A 22,399-nucleotide genomic window follows, 5' to 3' on the forward strand; every position below is an offset into this window, starting at 1 on the left:
TATACCAATTAAAATGCTTGGCTGAGATACATTGCTTAGCTATACCTCATTGGGGAAAGCATATTAAAGCCAGGTTTGCAACAGAGCAAAAAACTATCCCTTTGTAATAGTATTAAGAAGATACTAATTTAGAACAACTTAAAAAAAAAAAAAGATTGAGGGCAAAAGAAGAACGGGACGACAGAGACCGAGGTGGCTGGATGGAGTCATTGAAGTAGTAGCATGAGCTTAAATGGACTCCGAGGGATGGTAGAGGACAGGAAGGCCTGGAGGAGCGTTATCCATGGGGTCGCGATGGATTGGACACAACTTCACAACTAACAACAACAACAAAAACCTAAAGAGATAGGAAAAAAGACAGACCTTGTTTTAGTACATTCCCAGATTAAAACTTTCTGAAAGAAAAAAAAAATTACAAACCACTCTCCTACATGTGGGCAGTGTGGTGGCTTAGCGGTTAAGACACTGGGCTGTCAGCCAGCCGCCCAGGTTCGAGACCCAAGCGCCACACAATGGGGTGAGCTCTGATCCTTGCTCCTGCCAACCTAGCTGTTGGAAAACATGCAAATATGGGTAGATAAATAGGCACTACTTTGGTGGGAATATCACAGGGCTCTGTGATGCTGGCCACATGCCCGCAGAAATGTCTTGAGAGTGTGCTGGCTTCATGGCCTGCAAACGGAGCTGAGCACTGCCCCCTACAGTACATGTATATAGTACATACATGGCCCTATGTGTGAACCAAGCTCCGCTTGCAGACTTTGCCTTTATATTTTTAGCAGATTATCTGGGCCGCTCCCAACGAAATAATACAGATGTTTCCATGAAGTCAGCAGGAGTGAAGGTGAACCACACCCAAGAGGGAGCATGCAAGAGAGAAAGGTGCACTGGTGGTGGGAAGGTTGTCTGATTTGGGTTGCAAAGATCCGGATCACCCCAAGATTGAGCCAGGAATTGGAGTTCTGGGCTGCCGCTCAACGGCCACCCGGATTTTTGCAGCCAACTATGATAATCAAAGGAAGCAAACCGGGGCGGGGGGGGGTGATCTGCAGGGAGGTGGGCGTGGCTGGAACCTCATCCTTCCCCGCATCTAATTAGAAGCGGCGGGAAGAAGGTGGAGACGAAAAGAGAAGGCTTCTCTCTCTCCCCATTGGTTGGAAGGCGGGAGGGCGGGGCCACGGCCAGTGGCAAGCTGAAGCCAGTGCGCCTGCGTGGCGCCGGCCGGCCACCTCCCTCCTTTCAGTCCCGCCTGACAGGCGAGGCGGGAGCTGTGAGGCGGAGTTCTTCGCTGCCGCGGTTGCTGCCTGAGGGGAGATGCGGCGGCTGGCCGGAGCCGACCTCGGGCTCTGAGTCGCCGGGACCGCCGGGCAGGGCGCGGCCAAGTAAAAGCTCGGGAACAGACTCATGAGCACCGGTTTCCCCGCGGCCGGGCGTGGCCGCCCTTCTCCTTCCCAGCGCCGGTAGCCGAACCGGCGGGCGGCATGTCGTCGCCGACGTGGCTGAGCTGCCGGTTGGCGCTGCGTTTGAGCTCGGCCGGTTCCTCAGGGCGGGCGTCTCGTCTCGGCGGCTGCCGCTGCCTCCTGCTCCTCCGCCGGCGCCTCAGCGCCCTCCGACGCGCCCCTCGGCCCGAAGAAGACGGACTGTGGTTGCCGGCCGCGGCCTCCTGCTTGGGCTCCCCGCGGCCGCTGGGCACGCACCCCAAGAAGGAGCCGATGGAGACGCTCAACACGGCGCAGGGGGCCCGCGACTTCATCTACAGCCTCCACTCGACGGAGCGGAGCTGCCTGCTGAGGGAGTTGCACCGCTTCGAGTCCATCGCCATCGCGCAAGGTGAGGAGGAAACCCCCCCCCCCACTCCAGCCCCCCACCAGTGCACGTGTGAACCGACCCCGGGCGCCGCGCTTTTGGCTGTGGCTCTGCTTTTTTTTAAGGGGGGGGGAATAATTGCGAACACGCATCTCTTGGAAGTGGGGGGGGGGGGGTTTGTCAGCGAGAGCTTCGGCTTTGGAAAGCGCGGTTTGGGGAGGGAGGGGCGGCGGGCGTGCAACTCGCGTGCAAGGCTTGGCATTCTTGGGAAATCGAGTAAAACACGTGTACGCGCGCAGCCAGTCCCAGAGATGGAGATCTAACCAAAAAAAAAAGAAAAAAGACCGATTTGGGAATGTTGGCATGGGTTCTTGAGGACTTTTAACAGTAACAGAGTTGGAAGGGACCTTGGAGGTCATCTAGTCCAACCCCCTGCTCTCACGCAGGAGACCTGTACTAGGGATTCGAACCGCCGACCTTTCTGATCGACAGGCTGAGTGTCTGAGCTACCTAATCCAAGCTTTAGCGATTTTTCCTAGGAAATGCAAATTAACCAAACGGGGTCCGGGTTTTTGTGTGTGTGTCTATGACAACTTCCCACGGCCAACTTGCTGCTTGGACAACTCGCTCGCGGGACAAAAGGGACGCTCATATCTAAGAAATACAGTGGTGGAACGGAATCATGATAATAATTTTTTAAAAAAAGGATGCAAAAGGAGGGACAGCATGAAATGCGAATGGCAAAAATTAAAATATTTTTTGGAAATTTACTCAAATAGAATTGCTAAATTCCCACGCAGTGGGTTGTTTTACACACACCCCCTCCCTCCCCTTCCAGTTGGCCGTGACGAGTTGGTTACAGCGAGTTGTCCCATTCCGGAGCCCGGGTAATGCAGCGACTCTTGGGACCCTGTAATTCCGCTTATTATTTGCATTGAAATAAGCCAACGCTTCCAAATCTCGAATAGGCGTGTGCATGCCTGCATTTTTGGCTGTAGGAAAATATTCTGCTCCCTCTCCCTGTGCGCGGCAGCTGATGGTTGGGCACGTGCAGTTGTGGGTGGTTTTTTTTTTTTTGCTTGCTACTTGCTTTTCCAGCTGAATCCCAGGCAGGATGAGTGTATTACCTTACCGCCTGCTGTGCCCCAAGTGATATCTGAATGGCCTCTTCTCATATTTTCCTTTAGCTGTTTCAGACTATGGTGCAAGAAGACTCTCTGTGTGCAACTTTGATTGCCTCTTCCAGCAGGTCTCTCTTATTAAAAAGAACAAAAACAATGATTTCTAGAGGTGTGGAGTGCTTTCAATACTGTGGAGTGTTTTTTCTATAGAGTAACAGAGTTGGAGAAGGGACCTTGAAGGTCTTCCAACCGAACCCCTCTCCCCCCCCCCCCAGCAGGAAAAATCCTATACCATTTCAAAGGATTGTCCAATCTTTTTTAAAAACCCTCCAGTGTTGGAGCACTACAACTTCTAAAGGCAAGTTGTTCCACTGATTAATTGTTTTGTCAGGAAATTTCTCCTTAGTTTTGGGTTGGTTCGCTCCTTGATTAGTTTCCATCCATTTTTAAAAGTTTTTTTCTGGCGCTTCAGCAAGTGGGCATATCCCTTTGTTTCCGGTTCATTGGTGTGCCTGACAGTGTCCAACTGCAGCTTGCATGCAGGGGCTGATAACTTTTTAGCACAATGTTTTGATGGAGCCTCCATTGGTTTGTTGATGTTTTAAGCAGTGGAACTTGAACAGGTACCAAGCTAGAGTATTTACAGAGTTGGCTTAATTTCAGTCAGGAATCAAAGCCAAAGCAAACAGGGATATTTTTAAAAAACTTGAGCTAGGACATTGAAGAATATTGTCAAGTGTTACTAAAATATGCACAAAAATATAGGGGAAAGTATTTTGACCCAAAATTTGTGTACCTTTAATTTCTTTGGCTTATTTTTTTCCTGCACTCTGCATAATGTTGCCCACCCCAAAAAGGAATAATGTGTATATTCAAAATACCTGAGTGTTCAAGTTCATTATCAGTGTTGATTGTGGTTCTCCCTCAAATATAATCAGTTGATTTACTATTTTTTCTGAAAGTCTATGTAAACTACAACTTTCTTCAATAACGTAGCCCTGATAAAACTAGGAAGGAGGCATACTTCTGTAGAGTGGTACTAAATAACCATGTTGCATTGCATTGTGATAATACAGTTGCTAATATCAGTTACTCCTAGCATTTTTTTTGTGCTAATTGGCAGTTTATAATTAGCAGATAACAGATGCACATGTCTCAGTGGAACTTGAAGAGAGCTGCCGTATTATACATATATAATACATATATGATGTTCTATCTAGAGAAGATTGCACATCCTTCATGTAAAAATTATGTGATGTGGAGGAATACAGGTACTTCTTGATTTACAACCACAGTTGGGCCCAAAATTTCCATTGCTAAGCCAGGCAGTTTTTCAGTGAGTTGCACTGCATTTTATGACCTTTTTGCCACGGTGGTTAAGCAAATCATTGCAGTTATAAAGTGAATCAGGTGGTCATTAAGCAAATCTGGTTTATCCCATTAACTTTGCTTGTCAGAAGCCGGCTGGGAAGGTTGCAAATGGTAATCACATGACTCTGTGATGCTGCACCCATCATAAAAAAATACTGGTTTCCAAGCACCCAAATTTTGATCATGTGGTGTGGGGCAAGTCAGTTTTTTCAATCCTGTTGTAACTTTGATCACTAAATGAATGGTGGTAAGTCAAGGACTACCTGTAATTCCTTTTGTTTTTCCTAGAACAATTATATCAATAGAATCAATAGTAATTCATACCCCTAAGCTGTGTTAGTGTAATGTAGCAAAGATAGTCTAATGGCATCTTAAAATGAACAACTTTGTTTTTGCAAAATGTGTCTAGATATTTCCAATGTCAAAGTACTTAGGTTGTGTTCACACCTCATGCTAAATCTTGCTTAATGTAATTTGCTTCACTTTGAAATAGCCTGATATTGATATCAAACCATTGATTTATAGATTAGGATTATAAATAAAATAGTCAACATGTTGGTTAAAGCAAATACTGGCATAGCATGGTGTGTGAATTAATCTTAACTATGAGCAATTGCATTAAATTGCCAGTTACGTATGTGAGTTGCACCATAGTGCAAATAATGCCCACTCAGCTTTTTCCAAAACAAATGACAGCTAATTATGAGTTTCAGTCTGCATGCATGTGATTGTGCTGAAGTCTAAAGTAGCTATGAGTCTACTATTATTTTCACATTGATTTTTCACTCTTAAAAAAAAAAAAGACAGCTGTCAGCCAGCTGATAAATTCAGAGCGCTTCTTCAGCTATGTCAACCTTTGAAATGGAAAATATCAAAACTGCTTGCTTTGCTTTTTTATCTTCATCTGTTACAAACTATTAACTGCAAGATATTATGCCCAAGTTTTGTATTTTATGTATTTAGGAAGTTGCTTGCATTTGACCTTGATCCATATAATGGTGTCCTTGAAGGAATTAAATGGCTTGAACTGTTCCTAGCCTGGGGGATAAGAGACTGGTGTATTATTATTAAGTCTTGGAGGAATGCTCAATAGAAGAAATACTTTCCATCTCCTTCGTGTATGTTTATGTGTTCTTATTCTCTTAATTACTCTCTTTTTAAACTAGAATGTTTAAGTAATTTTCCTAGAGCTTAAAATCCCACCTGCAATTTTTTGCTAATATGCTGCCAGTCTGAAACCTATTTAAATGGGTGTTTGTGGGTTGTGGGACAATGGACACAAATATTGAAACTTCTATCAGGTACCAAGCAGCAAGTGCATAATTTGTATGATGCATTGCCATGTGCATGTTGCTATTTTTTAGTGGATTGTTGTGATTTATAGTTGCTATTGCCTGTTCAGAGGGCTTTCATTTCAGCACTTCTGTTATATGTTTCCTCACACTTTCCTTAGTGAGAAAATATGCAACAAAGGTGCTGGTATAAAGCTTTTTTGAATACCCTAGAAGACAGCTAGCAGTAAATCAGTTCTGCTAAAAAAATGTGTCTGATTTTGCCTCAGTCGTGTACCTTCTCTGTGCTGGAAAGTCCGCATTTCTTTTTTTATGAATATTTTTCATTCGCAGTGATCTAGAAATGTTGTTTTGGGGTTTCACCCTGTCAGTATTTGAAACTACAGTAAGCCCTCAGTCTTACATATGGTACTAGCTGGATATACCCATGCTTCGCTTCGAAACTATGGGGCTTGATAAATTGACACAGTTATGATTTTGAATAGAATTTTGTGTAGTAGAAAATCAAAACATTTGCTTTTATGCTTCCATTATTCCGAAGTATCACAATAATCCAGTAATGTTCCTGGAAACAGAGTACTAGTAGTTGCTGGAAGATTTCTTTCTATAACTAGATTTGATTCAGTGATCTGTGCTTTAATGTTGTACCACTGTAATCCTTTGGTACATTTACATGGAGGAATCAAAGTAGGTCATAAATTTTTCAAGTGTAAAACAGTTTCCATAATTTTCTCTCAAAGTAAAGCAGAATTTATTAAAATAGATGAAACGAAGACTTGGATTAGCCAATAAATGGCTTATATAACATACAGGCATAAAAATAGGAACAGTTGAACAGCTTTCCTGAAAAAGGTGTTATATGGGAGGACATGGTAGCAACTCAGAAATAGAAATTTTGATTGCAGATACAAGTGTCCCTTACGTTGGTTTAAAAAAATTATTCAAAGCATAATCAGACAAAATTCTTTTTATATTAAGTTATAGTAATTATGTGATATCAATCATGCTAGATTAACAGATATTAAATGCTACACAAATCCACATACTATATTATCATACCATATTACAGATATTACAAAGAATTACAAAAAATAATGTCAAACTACAAAGAATAATGTAGAAAACTGCAGAGCTTTACTATTCCAACTTGCAAAAACATATCACTTGCTTCAAAGGTGTCCAACCTTGGCAACTTTAAGACTTGTGGACTTCAACTCCCAGAATTCTCCTGGGATGATTGGGGAATTCTGCGAGTTGAAAACCACCGTTTTAAACTTGCCAAGGTTGGACACCATTGACTTAGAATACATGCAGATCACAGATCTTGCAGCTAATTATTGTCCAAAGTCTTTCTGGAAACTTTCCATCGCATCATAAACATTGTAGGGAGACCGGGGTTATTATTTTACCAGAAATAAAAATACCAGAAATAAAAACCACGAGAATACAGCTTCACAATAAGAGTTTATAAAGTGCAGTATGTATTTACATAGAACTCTTACGAATTCATATTCCATCTGGAAATTGAAGTTCTATTCTCTAAAGACTGTGATGGGACAATATTTGAGGAAGATTCTCTAGTTTGTAGTCTGGGCTTTTTAAATCCAAATATTTGCCAGTAAAATTGATAGTTGTTGCTGGCCTGCTGGCAGGGAGCGAAAACACCTGTTTGCCTTGTGGACTTGTTGACAAATTACTGCTACAAGTTTTTTGCCAACATGCAACTGAAACATTTCTTCCTGTAATTTTATTATCTCATGTCTTGGAATGATGTTCTGTCTGGTGCTTCAGAATGAAAATTCTTTAAGTACCTAAAAAGTACAACATAAGACTTAGTTTCCAGACTACAAATCATCCTAATTATTCTCCTCCGTCTTTGTTTCCATTTACTTGACTTTTCAAAGTCAGTTACAAACTCTGTGAACTCATGGAAAATGAAATGGAAAAAAAGTGTTTCCTGCAGTTTGGGAACTACTACTGATGCCGCCTAAAATTTCATGTTCTCCTTGGTATTTTTTTTGGGCATGTAAGCAATTGCTGATTCATTCACTTCATACCAACTGCTGTTCCCAAGTCAGATTTTCCCCTTTACAATGCCAGTTAGCCAATTCTGAGGCTGCTGGGGAGATGAAAAGTGGCCTGTCTTGTCTTCTTAGTCTTTTGTGCCGGTTTCTGCCTTTTATAAAAGAGAAACAATTTTTCTCTCATCTGAAAGGGAGGGCTTTGTAATGACATGAGGCATTCACCGACCTCTCTCTGAAGATATTGATTCCATGTCTAAAGTGAAGAGTGGACTGAATATCAGACAGCTCTGTCATTGAATAGGGATCAAGAGAGAATGCCTGCCCATTCATGACCTTTGCATTTGTTCTGAATTACGGGTCACTAAGAAAGACAAAAAAAGATTACATATATCTACCACTCTCCTGTCTGTCTGTAACTTTCAATTACACCATAGCCCAATTTTTTTTTGAATTTGGTTACCTCCAATCCGCTAATTTAAAAATGCATTCAAAATCTGGGACCTATTACTCCCATGTAATTGAAATTTCAAGGACCTTTACACCAGTTCTGTTAACAAAGTTGTGATCGCTGCAGTGCCACCGCAGCACTGTTGTACTCATACTGCTTATTGATTTGCATGGCTAAATAATTTTCAACTTAGAATTGCAGGCAAAATTGTTTTGGCTGCTTGAATATTTTTTGTTATTTGATCAAACCCTAATCCCCAGCAACTCAAGGCATTTAAACATATATACCATATTTTTTGGAATATAAGATGCACCTTTTCCCCCCCTAAAAGAGGGTGAAAATTTGGGTGCGTCTTATACACCGCATGTAGCCCTGCCCAACCTAGCCTCTGAAATGGAGGTTTCAGAGGCTGAAAAAAAAGCCTCTGAAACCTCCGTTGTTGTCACGTGATGTATCGCGAGTCCCCCCCACCTTTGCTAAACCAGGGGTGGGCATGTGACGCATCTGGTCCATGGGCCACAAGTTTGACAACCTTGGTCTAAGCATTGGGATTATAACAGCATTGCTTGTCCAGTTAAAGGACAAGATACATAAAAAGCATATTGGTGTTAGTTGACCTTGAATCAGCAAATGAACTTACTCAGTGGCCTCATATACATGTAAAATGGATGTGGTGAGAGCATCAAGCTCTGAAGTACCCTTGGTGTGTAGATTTTGTTGGGTAGCAGTTTTTTGCCCTACACTGTTGCTCAGTTGAATGGTGGATTGATTGTTGCGTGAGTTGTTCATTGCAAGAATGGCATTGGTAAGGAAAACCACAGGATACTGGGACTCAGTCTATGATGCCTTGGTGGGACTGAAAATGGTGCATAAAAATATCCCATCATCACTTGGGTTGGAAGCATGGGGAAAAAAATGTACTGCCATTGATTGTGTTTTATTTTAGTAATGAACTAATACTGCCTTAGAATTCAAGTCAGAAAATCTTCACTGTCAACTAAGCTGCTTCCCTGCTGCAAATCACAAATATTTCAGTTTTTTTGCATGAGAATTCATGTTTGTTCACATGTTTTTATGAAGTGCAGTGGACCAGAGTAAGTGAGAATATGGTTACATATTTAATTTGGTGAAGGTGGAGTGAAGGTTCACTTTCAGTTTAATGTTCCATCCTACAGAGTAAATTCCATTAGTGACACAGTGAGAGGATGCAAGATAAACAGTATTTATAAGGAAGTAATATCTATTAAAATCCGTGACTCTTACTGTTACTTCTAAATAAATAAACTTGGGATTCTAGATTTGAATAATGAAAATTTAAAATGTTCAGCTGAAAGTAAAATAATGTGATGTTTCTTTTATATGAAAACTTTTTAGCATCCAGATTTCCTAAACCGCTGGTACCATTTAAGATGTCAGTGAAACAGGTAGCATCAGCAGAAATACCTAGGGCTTTGGGTACAGTAAATTTTGCTATTTGTTGATAAATAAGGCATGATGTGAGTAAATGGTGCTGGTCATATAATAACCGTACATGAACTTACTAATGTTTCCCCCATCAAATGATCTGGCATGTTCTGATATAAATGCTTTTGGTTAATTCTGTCTGCATCAGCATTTGATTTCTTTCAGAGTAACGGAAGATGAGGACTTTTGCTTCTAAAATAAAAATTATCCTAATTACCGTAACTGCTGAACTGATCTAAATTAAAATTTGCTTGCAGTTTAGTTTAAACTGATCCCACTTTAATTAAAGGACTTACATTAGTGTTTTAAGCAGGTACATTAGTTTAGATGAAGTGAGAATGGTCTGAAAAGCTTATACATTCTGATAAGGCCCTCTAACATATGTTTTACTATGGGTTATTTTCAGTTTAATTTAGGACATTTTGACATCTTTGTCTTGTCTGGATGTAATAGCAAACCATGATTTGAAAAATACTCCCCAGTCAGACCAAATAATTTGTCATTTTGTTATGAAGCCCTGCTTGTAATAACTGTTTGTAATAACTAGTTGAAGCCTGAGAACAGCAGTCTTTTTCTGCTGCTTGCTTACTTTCAAGATTGTCTTTATTTTATTAATATTGTTACTCTAAAAGATATATTTGAAGAGGCGTTTGGCACAGAGTTTTTTTGCATGAGATTTATAAACTCACCCAAGTGGCTTAATCTGCTCTTTTGCATTTGAAACAAACGGTTGTTGTAATTGTAACTTGTGGAAATTAATTACATATATGATTTCATATGAAGAAAGTGCTTCTGGCACTTTCTTCATATGAAGAAAGCTGGCCTTCAATTATTGCAGTAATGATGAAAACAGCTGCTTTTCTTTGCCTATTTTTTCTGCACTGGCTGAAATTTCATTCATTTCTGATTTGTTATTTTTTATGAATGGAAAGTCTTACATCATTTATCCTTTTTTCCCCCAATCAAGGTAATCCTGCCCATCTGATAATTTTCTTACATTTTTCAGCATGTGTTCCAGACAAAGCATGATTCAAATGTGGATGACCCAGAAAAAACTGGTTCACAACTTAATACAAGCACGTCCTTATTTTTCCCCCTCCATTTACTGATCCAACACAAATGCAAGCTATAGTTCATAAGTTCTGGTATAATACCAAACCGTTACCAGGAGTTGTTGTGATTGTAGCACACAATGGAAGAGAAAAGCCTGTAGTACAGTGGACTAAGCACTGTTATTAACATCTGCTGCTTGCAGTTACTGCAAGTTCAAATCTCACCAGGCTCAAGGTTGACTCAGCCTTCCATCCTTTCTAAGGTAGGTAAAATGAGGACCCAGATTGTGGGGACAATAAGGTGACTTTGTATAAATATACAAGAGTATGAAGGCTATTGCTTAACGCATTGTAAGCCGCCCTGAATCTCCGGAGAAGGGCGGCATATAAATTAAAGCAAAAATAAAAAATACTGGTAATCTTTGACTTAACAGTCATTTGTTTAACAACAGTTCGAAGTTGTGATGATGCTGAAAAAAATGACTTATGACCAGTCCTTACATGACCATTGCAGCATCCCTACTTTCAGGTAATCAGAATTTGGACACTTGGCAAATGGCATGTATTTACAATGGTTGCAGTGTCCTGGGATCATATGATTGCCATTTGCAACCTTTCCAGAGGGTTTCTGGAACTGTGGTAGTGCAGTGGTTGGAATGCAGTATTGCAGGCTAACTCTGACTACTGCCAGCAGTTCAATTCTCACTGGCTCAAGGTTGACTCAGTCTCCCATCCTTCCAAGGTGGGTGAAATGAGGACCCAGATTGTTGGGGGGCAATGTGCTGACTCTGTGAACCACTTAGAGAGTGCTATAAAAACACTGTGAAGCGATATATACGTCTAAGTGGTATTGCTATTTACAACAGGCAAAATCAATGGGGGAAGCCAGGTTCGCTTAATGACTGCAGCAAAAAAGGTCATAAAATCAAGCATGACTCACTTAAGGGACTGCATCACTTAGCTAAGGAAGTTCCAATCCCAATTGTGGTCATAAATCAAGAACTACTCGTAAGAAAGGTTGAAAACATTATAGAAGATGATACATTTATTTATACATTTTGAATGTGGGTTAGTTTTAATATTTAATATTACACAGGAAAATACATATCTGAGCTCCTGGGATTTTTTATCCATGTTTAAATGATAACCACTTTTTTGCATTAATGAGGCCAAAGGCAGGAAGTTACTGATAAAAGTATGTTTTGATAAATATTTGCATATTCATGTAAAACCTGCAAATGAAACATTCAATTGAAGCCTTTGTTCTCATAATCTGTTTATGAGAGAATATCCCACTTATTGAAATAAGGATAAAATATTGATTTGATTCCTGTGCCTTTTATCCAGCAGTGCAAACATCTTTTATCGTACTGTGCCATTTTTAAAGGATTCTTGAATAAAATGTTTGTACAAAGAGGAAAAAAAAATGCCTTTTTGTAATGCATTTAAGATTCTCACCATCAAGCGACTTTCTGGCTTTGCCTTAACAGACAGATTGGAAAAGGAATACATATTTATATACTCTGAAATAGTAACAGATTTGAGACACAGAAGGTAAACTCGGGGAAGATAAAATCCTTCATTCTGTCTACGTAGATTTCTTTATGTCAGGTCATCATTCTCTCAGAGGCTCTGAACTGGCATATATTTATTTTGCCTTGTATTGTTTCTATTTCCCCCCTTACTCCAGGAGCTTTGCATGGAGAAACAGGTTAGATTGTGCTAAATAGTCACCAGTAAGAGCGAATTTTGATGCAATATATTATTGTGTGTGCACATTACTCAAAATTGTAATGGACTCTGGGTCTTGTTGAATGTGATTTGGGAATGCAGCCACCGTGATTTGCAAACCAGGAGTCATAACTTAATGTTACCCATGACACCTGACTTGTTTGAAACATGATTAAATGATATCCATTTGCCGTAATTCTTTGCCAACAATGATCAATGCTTTTGTTAAATCATAATCAACTACCTATAGGTTGCTTATCACAAAAAAATAGATTTAGGGTGTATGTCTGTATATTGTTTCAGTCAAGAGAATCTAAGCCGCTTAAATAGAAATATACTACACGTGGCAAAAAAATTAAAATCTTTATTTAATAACCCACAAACCTTAAACTTCATAAAATTACATAAATTTTACCATATGGTTGCCAGATACCTCCTCGTGACATCCTTAATTCTCTATTTATGGCTGCTGAATAATAGTTACGCTGCCAATTTTTGGTGATCTGCTGCTTAAGCAATTTTTCATTGTTAATTAAATCAATTTTTATTTCCTGAGTAATCCTTGAAGTCAGTGGAAATTGATGAAGATTTCTGTCATGGAACTGTTTCATAGCCATAAACTAATGTTACAAAATCATTCTGGCCAGTTTAACATTTTTTTATAGTGCTGGTTCAGATGTCAAAGTAGTTCTGCCTTTCCTGGCTAAGGATGGGTTTTATCTAGATAATGAAAATATAAATGATTTTTTTTTTCAAAGTCTGCCCATTCCTTGAATACGATAAACCGTTTTAAATTGTGGGACATTTATTGTAGTTAAGAAAAATGTGTCATATTTAGTGACTTGAAGGGACAGGTTTTTTAAAAATTCCAATGAAGTTCGTGGAGAATCTACCTTACCTATATTTTTTTCATCAGAATTATTATTTTACGTGTTCACACTGCTGTGTATAAAATAACTAGCCAAATATGTCTATGCTTATAGATTCCTTTCTTTAAATTTAGAGAAGCTGGAGGTTGCACCACCATCCACTGGACAACTGAAACATGGTAAATGCTTATGTATATTTTGTATTTTTTTTAAAAAATAAAAATAAATCAGATGGTTAGGGAATTGAAAGCCTCCAAGAACGGCAGTGTTTTGCCACTCTTAGTATTTGGCTGTTACTTTTCACTTTTGGGGGGACACTATTAGCCCTGCGAGTTCAAGGTCTACCAGAGAGTCTGCTCTGATGAGGATCTCTTGAATTCTTCCTCATTTCTCTCTCTCCCAGTTACAGATTGGCTAACATCCCTTGTGTCCAGAGCAATTCCACCAGTGACTGTCACTGATTCCTCTATGTATGTGCTGCTTTTCCCCCTGCGTCACCCTACTGCAGATGGAATTATCTAGAAAGTACTCAGAATGGATCTGGCCTTTCAGAGATAATCACTTTGGTATTGGCGATCGCGGCATACAAATTGCTGGTGGTTAGTTGTATTCAAGAGACTAGGAAAAGACCCTTCTGGTTTGGGTTATTTATAGAAACAGAGTGATGTGCTTGGGATTTTAAGCACAGTTCAGCCCTTATTTGGATAAATAACACACTGCCATATTATTTGATATAATTGCAAATGGCGATTCAAACACTTAAAACATTGTTTTTTGTTCTAGTGTTCTTCCACAATGCAGTACCTTTTGTAGGCTTTGGATTTTTTGATAATGCCATTATGATTGCTGCGGTAAGTCATCTTGATACCAATCTTTATATATACTGAAATATTTCTAGTATTGCAGCAATGCAGCATTGCTAGTTTCAATTCTGCTTTAACACACCATTATACCAATGCAGTAAAATGCATATTGCTTTGGGGTCTTCTAGAGCAGTAGTGTCAAGCTCGATTTCATTGAGGGCCACATCAGGGTTGTGTTTGACGGGAGTGGGTGGGTGGGGAGGTGGGCGTGGCCACCTTGATGTCACCTGTGGTGGCCAGTACTAAGGCAGGACTTCCCTCAGACCCTCCCTCGCTCATTATAATCTCCCTTCCTCCCTCCCTCCCTCTCCTTTCTTCTTCCCCTCTTTCCTTATTTTTCCTTCCTTGCTGTCTTTCCTCTTTCCCTTTCTTCTTTCCTGTCCTTTCTTGCATGAATTGCAAAAGGAGAAACATTTCTCCTTTTGTTTTGTTTTTAGTTTGTTTTGCTAGCTCTCTGTCAGTGAAAACGGAGCCCGGGAGGGCCGCATGCGCCCCCCGGGCCCCGTTTTTGGCCGCGACAGCCTCCTGCAGCCCTCTGTCAGTGAAAACGGAGCTCAGGCTGGCCGCGCACAACCCTCCCACGGGCCATGAGTTTGACATCCCTGTTCTAGAGGAACTGGTGAGCAGGTGTGCCCCCTTCCTCTTTTTACACTTGCATTATTTCCTACAAGTGATTCCTGATGCGTTGTCTACGTAATGTGTGGGTGATAATGAAACTCTCTATTATTTTTAGGGCACACAGATAGAGTTATCGATAGGGATTGTGTTTGGAATTTCTACCATGGCAGGCAAGTAATGAAGGTCATTGCTGTTTATGTGGATTTTTATAGCTGTTTATTTATCATTTAAGTTTATGTGCACAGTGAAATTCATAGAACCCTTTGCTGCTGTTTGAGGAAAGCATGTGCTTAACATCAGTGGAAACTTTTATCCCGAGATAAAATTAGGAACACATCCATCTTTGTCTGAAGTTTCCTGATATTTTTCTTCTACTTCTTCCAACACAATTTTGGGAAAACAGTATCTGTAAATAAGATAGCATTTCTACTCTTTTTAAAAAATAGCTGTATCTGAGTGCTGTTTCCCTATATGGGTACAAAAATATGGGGGCGAGGGTGTTATTTTGTAGAAGTAATTGAAAGAGTATGGATATTATTATTATTATTATTTGCAAAGGGGAAATAATTATGACTTACTGTCTGAACAATAATTGGATGATTTATTATTGTCTTTGGAGGAAACAAGGGTTTGGTTTAGGGGCTAAGGCACCAATGTAGAAACCAGGAGACTGTGAATTCTGGTTTTGTTTTAGGCATGAAAAACAGCTGGGAGACTTTGAGCCAGCCTACAGTATCAGCCTCGGGTGACAAGTCAGTTGATCAATTCTTGTTGCAGCCAATGCATCAACTGTCGATTCATTCGAAAAGAAGCAGACCTTGCACTTTTGGGGGGGCGGGAAAGTGAGGAAAGGAAAAATACGTATTATTGGAGGAAAGAAGCTAATAAAGGATGAATCACTTGGCATTAGGCCATGTTGTGATGTTGGATTTTGGCTAAGTCTGCTGTTACGGTTTAACAGTCTGTGGTTTAGTGCGATACAGTATATATACCCAGACTCTCCATATGAAGAATTGGCCTCCTCATTTTGCTTCCAGCTTTTGAAGAAATTTGTTTTATCTTTTACGTGTTGTTATTCCATACTTTGACTTTTGAAAGTTTGATATAATTTTGAGAAATAGAATATGCTTTCTTTCAAATGCAATAAACACTACTGTACTTAGTTTTAAATTGAATATTAGTTTATTGTAGATCAAAGTTTGTCATGATCTTGCTCTAAAGCAGTGTTGGCTAACCTTTTCTGGACCGAGTGCACGAATGCACTTATGCCCGAACCCCAAAATCCAATGTGCGTGCAGTCTCTGCCCATGCACCCCACGCATGCATGTGCAGGCCCCACATGTGCCCCACCCCATGCATGTGTGTGTGCCCCCTCACATGTCCCGCCCCCTGCGCATGTATACACGGCCCCTGCGTGTGCCCCATCTCCCCAACGCATGCGCACGAGGCCCCCCGCATGTGTCCCGTCCCTACACGCATGTACAGCAGAGACCCGAAGACCAGCTGGTCAGTGGGAGGCACCCGCTCATGTGCGGCGGAGCTGAACTGTGGCGACGGCTCACGTGCCCACAGAGAGGGTCATAGGTTTGCCATCATGGTTCTAGAGAATATAAACAGTATATTGTTGGAGCAGATTAAAGATCTGTCATATCAGCATTCCCTTCCCATAGAGGCCAGGGGGATACCTGAAGAAAATAACACGTAGCTTTATTGAGGCTTCATTTCTAGTTTGAGCTAATCATCCATACATATTTATAGTAAAGAGTGGAGAATGGAGGTAGAGTCATTGTGAGACATTAAGTACTTTACAATTTATATCGTTATGTTAATTTCCCTGGTTTCCAAGTTATTTCTGGGCTCAAATCAAAGTCCTTTTTTGATTTAAAACCCCTTCTTAGGAATTGCCCATTTAAAAGAATTTTTTTCCTCAGGTTCCTCTTTTGAGGACTGTGTTTCAGATTCTCTGAGTACCAAAAAAAAAAAAACAACAAAAAAAAACCCTCTGAGACAGCTGCTTTAGTTTTAATAACAATAACCTAGAAGTGTTTATGCTCCTCAGGATCAACCATGGCTAATTACTGAAAATTTTGTAAATTCCCCTGCTAAATAAATTTGTGATGTTCTCGTACTTTTTTTTTTTTAATTTTCATGACGGCTGATTGATTGATGTTATATTTTTACACTATGTTGAAAAGCGGCTTTTATGAGGTATATAAATATATCCAATAACAATCTTCAAAAGAATTTTAGTTTTAAGCAATAATATGGTTATAAAACATGTTCTGGGTATTTCTGCAGTGTTACTAATTTATATAATACTGTAATTTTCCAACTATCCAGCTGCTGCCTTGGGAAATCTTGTCTCAGACTTAGCTGGATTGGGGTAAGTTTAATTATATATTTTTTCATGAACTTGCAGTATTTTTCTATAATAGAACCATTTGAAGCTGAAAATGCCTTGCTAGTCTTAGTTCAGAATGATAGCTGGAAAAGCACCATAACACTTTGAGTAACTAACAACCTGATTTGAACATGGACATGTTTTGCACGTTCCCTCATGTTTTTTAATTTTGATATAGAGGTAGTCCTCGACTTAAAACCACAATGAAGCCCAAAATTTCTGTTGTTAAGTGAGACATTCGTTAAGTGAGTTTTGTCCTATTTTACGACCTTTCTTACCACAGCAGTTAAGGGAATCATTGCAGTTGATAAGTTAGTGACACGGTTGTTAAGTGAATCTGGCTTCCCTGTTGATTTTGCTCGTCAGAAGGTCACAAAAGATAATCACACGACCTTGGGACACAGCAAAGGTCATAAATGTGAACCAGTTGCCAAGCATCTGAATTTTGATAACAGGATTATGCAAAGTTCATAACCGTGAAAAACGCTCATAAGTCACTTTTTTCAGTGCCTTTGTAACTTTGGACGGTCACTACATGAACAGTTGTAAGTCGAGGACTATCTGTATTTATTGGGATTTGAGGATAGGCTGCTACAGAGTACTATACGCTGGAACTCCAATTCAAGTTAGGGTGTTGGAGCAAAGGGTGTAACTTCATAGATTAGTCGTGCCTCTACTGCCTTTGGTTAAGTTCATATTTCCTCCTCCTGTTTTGAATTCATACTCACTTCTCAAATCAGGTAAGAATAGATGTTTATGTGTTATGTGAAGAAGAATGGGAACTTCAGGAGTTGACATTGTAATATGACCCAAAGAATCATCTAGCAGGGAACTGTGTTTTTATTAAATTTATATTCTGCTTTTCCAGGGAAAATTGGGCATTTAAGGAGGTTTAATAAATTTAGCATGATATAAGAATATAATGATTCAAAACAAAAATATTTCGCATTAAGTATTTTTAAAAAAGCAAGAATGATTAAAATGCTCAAAGTGGAAAGGAAGGAGTTTCAGTTTTTGCCACCTATTCTGTGCCTAAATTAGAACGTTTATGCACTTACAAATCATTAAAAACAATATTACATTCAAGATTTAAAATGCTCCCTTTTCTATTATATAGTGGGTTGTCATTGCAGAACTTTAATTTTCTACAGTTAATCAAAATTAAGCAAAATTGATCTGTTTCGGAGATTCATGTGCTCAATGTATTTCTATTTTTTCTCCCAAGTCTTGCAGGCTATGTTGAAGCTATGGCCTCCAGATTGGGCCTTTCAATTCCCGATCTCACCCCCAAACAAGCTGATATGTGGCAAACACGTGTTAGTGCACACTTGGTGAGTATGTGTATTTATGGATGAGAGCACAAGGGGAAACCAAGACAGAAAAATAGCAACTTCGATATTGCCTAAGCATTAGAATTTGGATACCAATTATGTATGCATTATTATCAGTTATTCCTGTGGGGATAAAAATAGAAACTGAATCTTTTAGTGTAGATTATTATGCACCGTAATCTGCATCAAACTGATTCTAACAAGAGGAATTCAAATCTACTTAATTGCACGTTATTTCCTGTGCAAATTTATGAGCTCCTAATCTGAAAACTAAAGTATGACTTTATGACCGTTTTTCAAAGTTGCAACCTTTGCAGCAGCCCTGTTATCATGTGATCAAAATTCAGGTGCTTAGCAAAGCAACTGCTTTGTACTTACAACCGCTGCTGTGTCCCAAGGTCACGGGATCCCCTTTTGTGACCTCCTGACAAGCAAAGTCAATGGAGAAGGCAGATTCACTTCTTCTGGCTAACTTATCAGTTGCAGTGATTCACTTAGTAACTATGGCAAGAAAGGTCATAAAATGGGGCAAAATTCACTTAACAAATGTCTCACTTAACAGAAATTTTGGGCTCAATTGTGATCGTAAGTCGAGGACCACCTGTACATAAGTGATGTTAATTGGATGTTCAGTATTGGATTTGATCCTAAATGAACATCCCATTCTCTTTGTTTCCCCCACCCCCCACCCCCTGTTTTTTTAGGGTAAAGCTATTGGAGTGACCATTGGCTGCCTTTTAGGAATGTTTCCGTTGTTCTTCCTTGGAGATGAAGAAGACAAAAAACTGGATGGAAAAAAATAACCTTTTTACAATGTTTATCTATACATATATAAACTAATGTACCTCAGATATACAACTATGCTGTCCAAGTATATAGGAATTTAGAGACAATAACAAGCAGCATGCTATTTTACAGAAGCACTTAACTTATTGTGGCTGTGTCTTAGTAACATCTTTTTTATAAGGGTTTTTTTCCTTTTTTTAAATGTAAATTGTTGACATGCGATTTCACTTAACACTGATGGTTGACCTTTACCGTATCTCCCTCTTCGTTGGTTTCCTTCACCTGGATTGTTAACTTTAATTACCTATCATTGATGCGATGTACACCTTTTGGGTTTGCATTTTTCTTAGCCTTCGGAAACGCATGGCACAAATTGCCCCTGGATACCCATGAAATTTTCCGCTCCAGATTTTAGTGTAGTTAGCTGACAGCTGCCCTAGGAAATACCATGCTATAACTTTCTTGCTTTTATTTGTCTTGTGGCCATATTTGTACCCAGGTGCCTGAAGCAAAGCCGGTTAGAACAAGTGTTGACTTGTGAAAGGAATGATGGAGAGATATTTTGGCAATGCCAACGTACAGACTCATTTTATGGTCAGAGTTTCCCCCCCCCCCAGACAGAGTGTGTCACTAAATTACCCAGATGGCAGCTTAGATCAAAGCGACCCCTACAAGTTGATATCGCCAGTAATAGATCGCATGCAATGCAGCAAATTTGGAAAGTGTCTAAAGCCTCTTGCCTCTGCAAGATGCTTTAGAAGTATCAGCCATCTTCATTCTCGGATTTCCAGTACCGAATATTCTCACCGAATTATTTGTGTGTATGTTTGTTTTGCCATAGTATACTTGAAAACCGGGCTTAGTCTCCACTCGACCCGTGAACTTTCCACCTAGTTTGCCTTTCTAAACAAGAAACAAACATAATATTAATCGGGCCAAACTCTATTCCTGATCTGAAGGCATTCTGAAACGGGATAAAGAAGTTGGATGCAGAAGAGAATTGAGCCGGTATGATGCCAAACAGAAGAGGGGGGTGAAGGGGAGCAGTTGGCAAAGATGAGAGCAAAGGAGAGTTTAGAAGGAAAATAAAGCAAAATATTAAGCCTTGACATATATGGCTGTCTCTCCCCCCCCTCCCCCCCAAATGCGCTGATTCTACCGTAAAACAAATTTCTGCCACTGTTGCATGTTTTTTCTGCTTTAGCAATTCAGGAGTAATGATATTTGTGTCCTTGTCTGTGAATGTCAGTGGGGGAGAATGGTAATCAGGTGGTCTAAAATTGATCCTGTCTGGACGAGTGATTAGTTTGTGCAGAATTTAATTTGCAGAAATAAAACTTGTTTACTTTTCATTTACTAGGGTTTCTTTTCATTTTGCCTTGTGCTTGCAGTTAAGTGTGCAGTATTCAAACGAACTGAAACTTCCTAAAGAGCATTATGTTTTCTTGATTATGTGGTGGGTATATTCTAAAGCATTTTGTTTTTATTAAATAAAGAGGACCATTTGTTCACCTGACGTTTCCAGTGAAATGTGTTTACTGAAAGACCTAAATTTGATTGCACGTTTGATCACAACAATTCAGGTGCCTCGTCTTCTGCTGTCTAGAAATTTTGCAATAAGTCAGAATTGGCAAAGGGTGGACTGCCTGCAGTTCCCAACTGCCAACATCAAGAATTGCACTGCTGAAATTACTGACAAATTACTACATTGGAGGAACACTGCAATCCATTGCTCATATAGGAAAGAACCAATCCCGAAAAAGGAAAACAAGTTGGGGAACATTATTTGGATTGGCTTTAAACACCCACAAAAATGTAGCAAAACAACATTGAAACCTACCCTGGTCCTCTATAAATCATTCTAAAAATACAACCACTTATTCTAAATAATCCCAATCCCCATCTTAAACTTCCATATAATTCCTTCTAGTGGGTGAAACTACTTATCTGCATATACCTTTACTTTCTGGGTGAAACTAGATAAAAATTTGATAAAGATAGTGGAAAAAAAGGGCTTGAAATAAAAATGGAAATCCTTTAGTTTCCTCTCTTGCCTCTAAACATGTACATTGGCTGAGACATACAAAGCACTAAGCTCTAATGCTGTACATTTAGCATTTTAGAAAAATGAGGGCTGTCATTGCATGATCTAGGGAAAAACATGAAATAACACTTGTAGATCGATATTATGGAGACTCCTGTGTGGCCTGAGGCATCTTTTGGCCTTTGAAGTTCAAGAATTGTACATCTCTTCAAAGCTACTTTACACATATCAGTAACACTTAAACATATAGTGCTTCACAATGCTTTACAGCCCCCTCTAAGCAGTTTACAGAGTCAGCATCTTGTCCTCAACAATCTGGACCCTCATTTTACAGACCTCGGAAGGATAGAAGCCTGAGTCAAGCTGGAGCCTGGTGAGATTCGAACTACTGGCAGTGGGCAGAATTAGCCTGCAATACTGCATTCTAACCACTGCACCACCACGACTATTATACCAACCAGCTCTTGTGGTTTGGTTTGTTCAGTAAGCCATGATTAATAAACCAGCTTAGTATGGTGGTTAAATAATATTCCTTTCATTAACGATTTGTCTTCAGAATGTTCAGACATGGACATGTAATAGTAAGTACAATTATTTTTGGTAGCTCAGTGCATTAATTTTACACCAATACTCGCAATTCATTATTAAATATATATTCCTTGTTTCACATTGAATTTTCATTCCGGTTTCAAGAAGTTGCATATAAATGGTAAGTACACATTTAATTATTTTTATTTTCTGTTGAAATATTTTGCTTCTTTTTTCCTAACCTTTGGCTTAATTTTTGTGCCATTTGAAGGAATTGGGAATATCCTTCAATTAGACAATACATTTATGTGAGCTGACAAACTGATGGGGCACAACATTCTTTTTACACAAGAAAACAACCTATCCAATAGGGCAGCAATATTTTGTGTTCATGAAGTATGTAACTTAATCTTCATTTGTGCATTTGATTATATTTTGTTGCTATTATGTATCAATTTATTGAAATGGAAAACATTTTTGGGGGCAATACAACTGGATTGCTTTTATTTTGAAGGTGATTGCAATTTTGATTTAATTTAGTATGTGCGTGCATGCATGCCTACGCACCTTCACAATCCCTATTTGGCCTTCTACAACAATCCACGTTTCTCATGTGGCACCTTCAGAAAATTAATTGCCCATCTTTACAC

The 22,399-nt window shown here is 39.5% G+C and overlaps 1 protein-coding gene across 2 annotated transcripts; it reads left to right on the forward strand.

Moving 5' to 3' along the window:
* Positions 1–1,229: 1,229 nt before the first annotated feature.
* TMEM65 (transmembrane protein 65) lies at positions 1,230–20,693 on the forward strand. 2 transcript variants are annotated; one of them, XM_070940338.1, is made up of 8 exons: positions 1,230–1,830; positions 9,437–9,517; positions 13,313–13,357; positions 13,962–14,029; positions 14,775–14,829; positions 17,000–17,042; positions 18,286–18,391; positions 19,096–20,693. In XM_070940338.1, exons 1-8 carry the CDS (start codon positions 1,482–1,484, stop codon positions 19,192–19,194), a joined length of 846 nt encoding a protein of 281 aa, XP_070796439.1. In that variant the 5' UTR covers positions 1,230–1,481; the 3' UTR covers positions 19,195–20,693. The 2 variants fall into 2 exon arrangements, with proteins under 2 accessions (XP_070796439.1, XP_070796440.1); XM_070940339.1 differs by lacking the exon at positions 9,437–9,517.
* The last annotated feature ends 1,706 nt before the right edge of the window (positions 20,694–22,399 follow it).

Source organism: Pituophis catenifer, unplaced genomic scaffold (genome assembly GCF_029215685.1).
Source record: "Pituophis catenifer annectens isolate HBS135680 unplaced genomic scaffold, rPitCat1.0.hap2 SCAF_3, whole genome shotgun sequence".
NCBI classification, from domain to species: Eukaryota; Metazoa; Chordata; class Lepidosauria; order Squamata; family Colubridae; genus Pituophis; species Pituophis catenifer.